This window comes from Pelobates fuscus, chromosome 3 (assembly GCF_036172605.1).
Source record: "Pelobates fuscus isolate aPelFus1 chromosome 3, aPelFus1.pri, whole genome shotgun sequence".
NCBI lineage: Eukaryota > Metazoa > Chordata > Amphibia > Anura > Pelobatidae > Pelobates > Pelobates fuscus.
Genome location: NC_086319.1, coordinates 134119811 through 134130579, shown reverse-complemented (window position 1 = coordinate 134130579; position 10769 = coordinate 134119811). Strand labels below are relative to the sequence as shown.

The window sequence follows — 10769 nt, the reverse complement described above, 5'->3', positions numbered from 1 at the left end:
TGCAGGATAACTAGGAAGGGATATATCTTATCCCTCTCTGAAAGGTAAGCAAGAGGGGGCAACAAAAATTTTATTTGTTTCTTTAAAAAAAAATACTGAAATAAGGAGAGGATGAACAGATTTCCATACACAGAGCCCCAACACATAGCCCCCCTGAAAACACACACAGACTCTCCAAACACAAATAAAATACACACAGCCACCCCCCACTGAAAAAAGGGCAAAATATTGTGCAGTGCTAGTTTCACAACACAGTTAAAAAGGAACACTACATGCATTCTATGGATAATGATTTTAATATGCTAAATTAAATATTACAAATTTCAAAAGGTTGCTGAAATTCACAGGATTTGCAGCTCTCTCATAAAATGATGTACAGGGACACTTGAAGTAAAAAAATATTACCAAAAGCAAAAGTCAACAAATTGGTTCCATAACTTTGCTGTGCTTATTTTTTGTTTTTGCAGAGGCAATTACATTTAGCCCTGGGATAACATAGGTTTTAAAATTTGAGCCCTGATACAAATATATTTTGTACTTCACGTCTAATGCTTTTCCCCCCCAAATTACTTGGTTGAGATTTGTTAATACATGGCTGTAAATGAATAATTTTCACCCCACAGATTGCACACAGGACCTTTCTTTATTATGAATAACTTTTACCACTATTACACCATACCACGAAAATGTAATACTTTATTTACTCAGGTTTTATTTAAGGTAATGTTGCATACAGCATATCAAGAGACTCTTTCACAGAATGGAAGACAATACATAGACCTGTCACATTGCTAAAACAAAAAAAAAAAATATATGTAAAAATGGTGCAGGAAATAAAATAGAAAAGTATTCTGGTGGAAACTGGTGATGCCACCAGGTGATAAAGAACAGTGACTCATCCCTTGCATATCTGTCTGTCAAGCTTTCCTGTGATGTGTTTTGGGAAAGGAAGCCACAGGTGATGAAATGAGTGGCTTATTCTGCACATAAAAATACACATGAAAATACAAAGGTCGAAGGACAACATTTGTCAAACCACCATATGATAAGACGTTAAACAGTTTATGAAATACTTTGCAGTCCCTTTTTGTGCAGGCAATGGCTGTTCAGACCGTCAGTGATATAAACTGATCCTTTAACCCCCTTTTTTTCTCGCTGCTCTTGCAAGAAAGACATTAAATAATCTAAATATCAATCTAATAGTTATTTTTTCCCAATATTAATTTAGAACTAAACTGATTAAAAAAAAAAAAAAAAAGATAGTCAATACCTTCGTTTCTAGTAAAGCATGGTAAAAATGAGCAGCTATGAAATATTTCAAAATAAGCCTGCAATAGCAAAACTGTTCCCTAATGTCTTTCACGCTCTTTCTCTTCTACAAAAACACTTAAAAAGCTTAGATGCTCTTTTCTCAGGGAATCAATTGTGATTAACACAAAGGGTTGTTTGCATCCCAGACATAGAACATTACAAGGTACACTAGATTGCTAGGGTATCTATGCTGAATAACATTGGGACAGTAAGCTGTGCAGTTGCAAAATGTGTTATGCTTCAAATTCCAATCCTAGACCTAGTTGGTGTCCTCCGGCATTAATGTTCTTTCCATCGAGCAATGTAGATAGTGTTAGTTTGATGCCTGCAAAATAGTGGAAATGAGACATAATTAAAACAGAAAAAAACAGCAATAGAAAAAATATCAGATATTAAATGGACACTTCAGACACCTAAAGCACTTTAGCTTGGAGAAGTCCTTTATGTATGGTGAGAGTGTTATTTTTGTTTCCCTTCGTCATTTTACAAAAATGCAGATTTCAATAGAAATTGGTACCTCCGTCGCTATCAATCCAATCACTGGTTTCTCTTACTTCCTGTTTGCTTAGCTCCACAATACCATGCATAATGCCTACCTACCAGCCGTCTATGATAAGCATCTGAGTAAAGCATATTTTGCAATAGTGTCTGAAAACCACACGTTTTGATAATCATAACCACTCCCTAGCAAATCTTTAAAGATAATTCACAAAGTCTAATCTATAGTGGCTATCCAAAAGGTAGATCCACAGAAAATGTAAAACTACAATTTGCATGACGTTTTGCTATTTAAAAGGCTACCATCATGGGAGTTGTATAGGATAGAAAGCGCATAACACTGGGGCGGAGCCTAACCTTGAGCCGAAGCGGACGCCATCTCGCATCGCAAAACTGAAAAAACTGCGGGTTTTCAGGAGCCTTACCCCACCAATGCTTGCATAAACACCGGCACACTCTACGGAGCAAACCAAGAGACACCATATGCCGTTTCTACACACCGCTAAAGCAAAACAACAAAAGCGGAGGCCTGGGGCCCACAGATCACCCACAAGCCTAGACCTATCTTCGTTAATTGACTGCCTGGAGCCCCTGGAGGACTCAGACACTCAGAGGATTACCTGCCCGCTCCTCTCCATAACCGGACACCAATCATGGGGCGACGGACACAGAGGTAGAACCAGGAAATACCCTCTGGGACCAGAGATATAGGGTCCATGCTCCAGCGGAGCCACTGAACAAAATGGCGGCGACGGCGGGACCCAAGAATGTGCCCGACTGCGCAGATGGGACACAGCCTGCCCCGGCCTCTGAACAGGTACTTCACCCTGCAGGGGACACGGAGGGATCGGCCCCGGTCACGCAACGTGACTTTCGTAACCTGATCACAGAGATAAAAGGCATATTAGCAGCCGATGTGGCAGGGATAAAAGCGGACCTACAAGCTGTAACAGACAGGGTAGCAACATCTGAGGGCGACATCACTGACCTCAAGAGGGGACTGTCGACCCTATCGGACACTGTCTTCACCCTACAAGCGACGCAACAAGCCCTAGCTCTCCACTACACGGCCCTAGACGACAGGTCACGGCGCAATCACCTGAAAATAAGGGGCATACCCGACCCGATCATACCCAAAGAGCTCCCTCACTATATACGGAGGATGGTGGCCACAGTGCTTCCACCAAGCCAGGCAAATAAGTTTTACCTAGATGGGATATACCGACTGCCAATCTCGGGCAAAGCTCAGGCGCCAGTGACAAGAGACATCATAGTCCGCTGCTCTACAGCACAAGATAAACAATCCCTGCTGACAGCACTACGGGCAAGTCACCTCTAACATTTGAAGGCTCCTTGCTCTCATTCTACCAAGATCTTACCAGGGCTACTCTGCAATGGAGAAGATCCTTGAATCCTGTAACCAGCCAGCTCCGATCGGCCGGAATGGAATATCACTGGAGATCACCCAGGTTCCTGGTAGTGTCGCAGGAGGGGACTATACATAAATTATCTACTCCGGCCGAAGCTCCACAATTTTTACTGAAACTGGGACTGACTGACCCGAATACGGACCCTGCACAATGAACCAACCCGCAGGCACGAAACCCACATAGAGCTGTCCCCTCCACTTCTGGGAAGATCCCGACCTCCTCACCTGGGACTTGAATACAGAGGATATGGACAGCTGCGAAGCAGTAGTCCGAATTCTTTGTGTTTAGTTTGACTGTGCTTACTAATTTTCATTTTCAGTTTCATTATCCATATTTTAGACTGTTTGGCTAGACATAATACATCGATCTGATCTAGCTCAGCTAGTTAAATGGAGCCCATCCACCAGTTGATAGAAGCTCTGGCATCTAGTAGACCGGGCACTCACCCATTCAGTACGGGGATTGCTCTAACACCTACAATCCCCCCCCCCCCCCCCCCCCGCCACTGTCCCCTTGGTTAGGGGTACCACTCACCTGACCCTTGGTCACAATAAAATGTACCTTAGCTATGCCGCTGTTCTCCCAAAGCTACTATGCTCTCATGTTCCAATGTCAATGTTTGGTTGTCACACTCTTGACCAGTTTGTCATCTCAAGACTTAAGTTGTCACTTGTAACATATTTTATATGCCCCATGTCTCTTTGTTTCTGTACCCAACCATGCGCTGACATAGCAAAAAAGAAAATATCAATAAAAATTGATTGTCAAGGGGGGCGGGGCCTGCCCGCCATGCAGAACGGCCGCAAAAAAACACAGCTCCTGCAATTGAGCGAAATTTTACTAAGTAAAAGTTAAACGGGTACCTTTGTAACGACCAGAGAACGCGGTCCGATACATGAGGGGGCACTGGACCTGGGGAGAGGCTTGCACTCCGTGTTTTAGTCCCCCAGAAAGATTTAAGTCGTCCGCACAGGATGAGGCCTACTTAGGCGGTGAGCGGGGTAGACGGCCGCTGCCCCGCTATCCCGCCCGACTGAATCACGCCGGACCCCCTCAGGGTCATGGAGCAGGCCCTGTCTCCCCCCCTGGGGCCGGTGGGGGTTATCCCGGCCCAAGCCTCAAGACCCATGCAACAGTGGTGAACCTATGGCAAAGAATTCCCACCTTACTGTGGACGAGATCCTGAACAGAGTGTAAAATGGCGGCAAACGCTCTCAACAAAAATGGCGTCTAAAAAGCGTGCACCTTACCTGTACAGACCGACCCCACGAAAGAGCCTGCAGAACCTAAGCAAGGGCCCGCTCCGGGCACCTGAGGCCTCAGAGAGGACCCCCCGCGGGCACCAAGGTACCAACTGTCCCCACCCACTCCCGATTACCTACCGCATCCACGGGGAGAGCCACGGGCATTTGAAGCAGGATATAACTCTCCACCAACGAGACATCAGGTGAACCAACAAGGAGCCGAGTTCCAGGACCGGGAGACCGAACAGGTCACAAGGCACTGCACTGAGGGAAATAATCATTGCAAACCGGACCCGGCCAAAGAGGGACTCGTATCAGTGTAACCTCAGGGGACTTAATAGCAAGACCATGTCCCACATTAGACACACGCAAGTGTAGCCTTATTACTTAAATATCACTTTTGGTTTTAATCATTTCACAGCGCAAGCAACGTGGCATAGTGCTGCACACATAACATATTTTTGAACCTGTAATATTGTTTAACTATGCATCCACTAGATAACATGTATAGCCTGCCAGTTCCGTATATTTATCAGTCTACTCCCAGTATGTTATTCCAACATCTTGTACCTCACTTATTGACCTTGGTAATTCTCACACCACTTTAAAATGCTCAGTTACAAATCTTAACAGGTCTCAGGGACCCATTGTTTGCCACTGTCTGACAATATTGTTTGACAGTCTTGATGCATAACTCTACATGACGTTACTTAACTCTCCCTTGTCTCAAGGCTGAACACCCCTCTAAGCTATTGACCATAAAGCTGACCTCTCATAATGGAAAAAAAAAAATATATATGCAAGTTTACCTATGTACCCCAATGTCATAAATGAAAAGTGTGTGGAATGCCGTCGGGGTACCACATACACATTGTTAAACCTTCATGCATTACAAAAATAAAGAATTTAAAAAAAAAAAAAAAAAAAAATTGATTGTCAAAAAAAAAAAAAAAAAGCGCATAACACAGCTCAATATTGTATGATTTTTAATAGATATTACAAGCCTGTCAGGAACTTTTTGTCGTAAACAGCAATCACTTGTAAAACACCAGGGAAAAAAGTTTATGATTGAAGAACATGTAACAGAATTTTCTTTGTATTTATATTTTAGTGTGGCATACTAAAAGAAATTAGTTATTAGTTATGGTTGACCACTTTCCCCTGTTTTGTTTGCTCTTTGGGGCCACTTTTGCCTGAGATACAGTTTTTCTCTCTTATAAATAGCTTTTCGGTACAAATTTATTTTTATAAACTGTCTACTTTTGTGGACAATACCCTTCTCTTCTACGTCAAAAAGGAGGCTAACTACTCACCCATTGTAAGGAACATTGGAGTGCAAGGTCAGATACATGGTCTCCTGAATAGGCAGTGTGTCTTAAAGGGACACTATAGCGTTAGGAATACAATACAACTATTTATTCCTAACATTACAATCTTGTAACATTACAGTTGTGTGCGGAGATAAAAATAAAATTATATATATATATATATATATATATATATATATATATATATAAATATAATGTGCTTTCCTTTTCTCGAGCTCCGAGTGTCTACTGTTGTGATGTCCTCCTGGAGGCGTTCCTCCATGATGATAATCCTATCCAATGCGCCTAACAGAGATTGTGCTCGCCACGATCCACCAGTCAACATCTACTCATAGAGAAACATTTAATGCATTGATTCTTTATGGTAAGCCATGAAGGCACTGCAAATGCGTGCATGACATCATGTTGTGCCTGGATATGAAGTAAATGTCCCGGCTCTCCTATCCAGAGGGCTTGGAGGTGTGCTCACAAGCCTTCCAATTAGTTTAAAAAAAAAAAAAAAAAAAAAAAATTTGGGGGGCAAACTTCTGTAGGCACTATAACATCTTCAATAAGATGAAGGTGTTATAGTGAGTACAGTGTTCCTTTAACTAATGCAGCTATTTGTTTAGCAAGCTGGGGCTCAGAGTATTGATTCCATGTTGATTTGTCTTTACTTCAAAAGATCTTGATAAAAAAATCTCAATTAAAAATCTTTTAAAAATGTTGAATAGTTGGCAAAATGGATAAATTGCCGAATTCCACCATTTTAAGACCTTGCTTCATAAAACCGAATCCTGGATCTTCCTTTTTGGCTTCCAAATGTACTTTAGCTAAAATATATTAATTTGTTTCATTCCCCTCCTCTATCTCTCCACTCGCTTACTAATTCAGTTCATTTTTTTTGAAAATTGATTATTTTGTGTGTGCCGTTTTTTTCGTGTATGACTTCACAAAGTGTTGTGGAAATATGTTGCTTTCAGAAATTTGAGGAGCTATGTATCCAAGGTCATAGCCTAACTTGGTAAAATACAGCAAAGGCATGTGTACACTAATAGGGAAGAACTGCTATTACACAACTACAAAAATAAACAAAACATTTTTGTTTACTACACAAAGAACTGCAGTCAAATGAAAACAGAAGTGCCAAAATGTTGGCCATGAGACCAGAAATGTTTTAGTATGACTGTTGTCATAGTTTTCAGTTCACATTAAATCCATATTTTGTAAAGGACATGAAAATAAAACTATATTTATGCTGTCCAATATACAGAAGCATGTAAATATTTTCACACTATGATACTCTAAGTAATAATACCTACCTGGCTTAAGAGTTTGAGTATATCCTAAGCCAATCAGACTCGAGTTGTTCACTTTAGCCTTTAGAAGAAAAGAAAAAAAAATGATAAAAAATGGATAAGAGCATGTTAGAACACATCTTTAGAAGTTTGACATTAATTGCTCAACCTATTCTGTTTATGTATTGGCATTAAAATAGAGACAAGCTAGAAAAGAAAAATGGAAACTTATTATTCCAAGACTATCAAGACATTTCTGAATATATTTCATATCATGTCTTTGTCATTACAGTTATTTAATAAGCATATTTTGGATTGCGTTGAAGTTTCAGTACAATTCCAAAAGCAGCATGGAACAGTACTTCATAAACAATAAATCTTTATGAAACACTAAAAAGTGATTGATCTGCTTTACCTGCTTATACACTCCAGACCCGTAAAGCATGTTAAGCTTGTGTCCCTTTTTTATTTTACAAATAGTGCAGATTTCAATAGATATTGGCATTTTTAAATTAATCATTATACACCCCCACCCTCCCCCCCACCCCAATGGTCAATCAGACAACAGTTTGTTACTTCCTTAATGTTTAGCTAAACTCAAGATGCAGGCAAATGCCCAGAGCGCCTAAACGATTTGCACTTGGAAGTCTGTAATTGGATTGCCATAGAAAATCTGGGCTGGGGAAGAATGGGAGTGCTTGTAAAAGCTGCAGAAAATATCTGCAGCTTTTGCAAGCCGTTTTTAGATCTACTCTCAATGAAAAAAAAGGACAATTAAATGCATGCATGGTTTGCACTGGGTGTAGATCTACTATTCTTTTGTATTTGTTCATTGGAGTGCACTTAGTGTGTTCCTTTAACTCACCCCTCTCAGGTAATGATGTGCCTCTCACCAATCAGCCACAACATTAACACCACCTGTCTAATATCGTACCCCCCTTGTGCTACCAAAACAGCTCTGATTTGTGATATCTGGCATCTTGATATTAGCAGCAGATCCTATAAGACATGCAAGTTCAAGATGGGCCTCCATGGATTGGATTTGTTGTTCCAGCAGATACCACAGATGCTCAATCAGATTGAGATCTAGAAAATGTGGAGGCGAAGGCAACCCATTCAACTCTTCATGTTCCTCAAACCATTCCTGAACAATTTCTGCAGTGTGGCAGGGTTCAGGGTGTATGTGATCTGCAACAATTTCTAGGTAGATGGAACGTGTCAAAGTAACATCTACATGAACTGCAGTACCCAAGGTTTCCCAGCATTGCCCAGAGCATAACACAGGTTTCTGCCAGCCTGCTTTCTTCCTATTGTGCATCCCACTATCAGCTCTTCCCAAGGTAAACAAACACACCCGGCCATGCACCTGACCTAAAAGAAAATGTATTTCGTCAGACCAGGCAGTCTTCTTTCATTGCTCCATGGTCGAGTTCGGACACTCATGTCCACCATTAAAGATGCTTTCGGCAGTGGAGAAGTGGGTCATCACGGGCACTAAATCTGCAGAACAGCGCCCCACATGCAGCAAACGGCAATGCACTATGTGTTCTGGCATCTTACCATCATGGTCAGCATTAAGCTTTTCAGCAATTTGAGCTACAGTTGCTCTTCTGTGTGAAAGGCTACTTTTGCTTTCGCTGTGCTTCAATGAGCCTTCAGAGTGCATTACCGGTTGTCCTTTTCTTGCACCACTTTTGCCAAGTGCTAACCACTAGATACTGGGAACAACACCCCACAACACTTGCCTTTTGAAGATGCTCTGACCCCAGTCATCTAGCCACAATAAACACACACATATATGTGTGTGTACATGAGAACACACACATAAATGCACATTCTTATAGTAGAACTTTTCTCATGTAACTGTTTCCTTTAAAAAACCCTCCTGTTTAAACATTGTTTTATTTCTTCAGACTTTTTGTACTTACGGAAAAAGAAGCATCAGAATCAATTTGATATTTGGCTGCAATTCCAAAACGTGTGTTACTATTTCCCGCTGTCCATGCAAGGTTGATGGCAGTTTCCAACTTGTCATTTACTTTTTGGTATACAGAGCCTCCAAATTCTGTTCCATCATTTCTGTTTAAAAAACAAAAACAAAAATTACAATAGAATCAAAACAATCGTTAATATTATGACCGCATTTTGTGTCAGAATGCCAAATTGCAAAAGCTACTTCCCTCACATAATATCCAGAAAGGATGATAAGCTAGCACTCAGTTTTTTTTTCAGGCCTTTCCCATTCACTGCACATTGGGTAGGGAAACATCCCTCCTAGTTTAACAGGATCATGGAGAATAGTTATAGGATGCTGTTCCTCACACTCCCGTGTTATAAGGGCATTCTGGAGACCATCACTCAAATCAGTTTATGCTGCCAGCAAGCATTGCATTTATCCATGCATCTGGTAACAGTTCTAGAACAATCTGTTCCTGGCAACCTAGGCACCATTTTGGGTAAGTTGGGGAGATTATAGCTATATTCATTCTGGGGTGATTCCGGTACATCAATTTAAATTGCAAATCTGGAATAAGCGGAATCACTCTGGTTATAACTTATCAATTTTAAAAGCTTTAGGGTTTTGTTTTGTTTCTATTTTTGATAGCTCTAACTGTACTTTTCAGTATTGGCAGCACATTGCTTTCTTTGGGTGTCACTGATTTTTATTCAGTAGCTTGTATTTTTTTTTTGTTTATAACAAAACAGATGTAAGAACCATGATCTTCCAGAAAAGAATCAAAACATCTAAATAAATAATAAAAAAACAACACATCAGTATCTATGCCCGTATATTAGTATATATCTTTACTTACACATTAGTATGCAACTGAAATTCATCAGTTTTATATCCTACTGCAAAGTTGCTTTGAGAAACTCTTGACTTCGCGGATTCAAAAGTCATTTGATAGCCGGCTAACCAGCCTTCATAGCCAAAGACTACAGCTCCACGGATTGATGGACCAGCAATATCAAAATCCATATCACATCCAGCATTAATATGCTCTCTTTTGTAGCCAGTCTTAATCTTTGCATTCTTCTTTCTAAAGTGTTCAAGAAGACAAAAAACATATTTATGATCTTTATAAAACACGGTAGAAAACCGTTAACATATTTCAAACATTGTTTTTAATTAAAATACTACAACAAAGTCCAAGAATCACTGATAAATTAAGTCAGATATAATGTGCTGGACCAGTAAAATTAAGTACAGATAAAAGTTGTAAAAACAGGGGAGATATACCCCTGTGGAATAGAGGGAATAGGGGAATGTGCACTGAATAAAGCTCAAACTGGATCAGAGTTCATCAGTCCATGTATTGTAAATGTGAATGGAGAATCTACTAAAAACTTGTGGAATATCCAGGAGCTACATATTCAGAACATAAAATGTATGTAGTATAGTGAGTTGGTGGGAGATCCTAGTTGTATTGACAATAGTAAAAAGATAAGGTAGACATAAAAATAAACTTAAAATACACAGTATAAACAACAAACAAATACATTTGAGAAAACCCCATAACTAAAAAAATTATAGCCCACGAAGCTGTAACTGTAGGGCAATAGAGATGTTTGCTTAAACAGACCTATTTGCTAGAAAAATATAGTACTTCAGGAAAGTTGTAACAGGTAAGTACAATAATCCTGGAATACATTGAAATAGAAAAAAAATATGGAGTGCAG

At 40.2% G+C, this 10769-nt stretch overlaps 1 protein-coding gene across 1 annotated transcript in view; it reads right to left on the bottom strand.

The window, feature by feature from the left end:
- Positions 1-692: 692 nt before the first annotated feature.
- VDAC1 (voltage dependent anion channel 1) overlaps positions 693-10769 on the bottom strand; it is a 49899-nt gene continuing 39822 nt past the window's right edge. Inside the window, exons 6-9 of the mRNA XM_063447485.1 lie at positions 9902-10129; positions 9017-9167; positions 7113-7170; positions 693-1636 (exon numbers count right to left, since the gene is read on the bottom strand). Coding sequence (XP_063303555.1) covers positions 1545-1636; positions 7113-7170; positions 9017-9167; positions 9902-10129 — 529 coding nt within the window. The 3' untranslated portion in view covers positions 693-1544. The remainder of the gene's footprint in view (positions 1637-7112; positions 7171-9016; positions 9168-9901; positions 10130-10769) is intronic.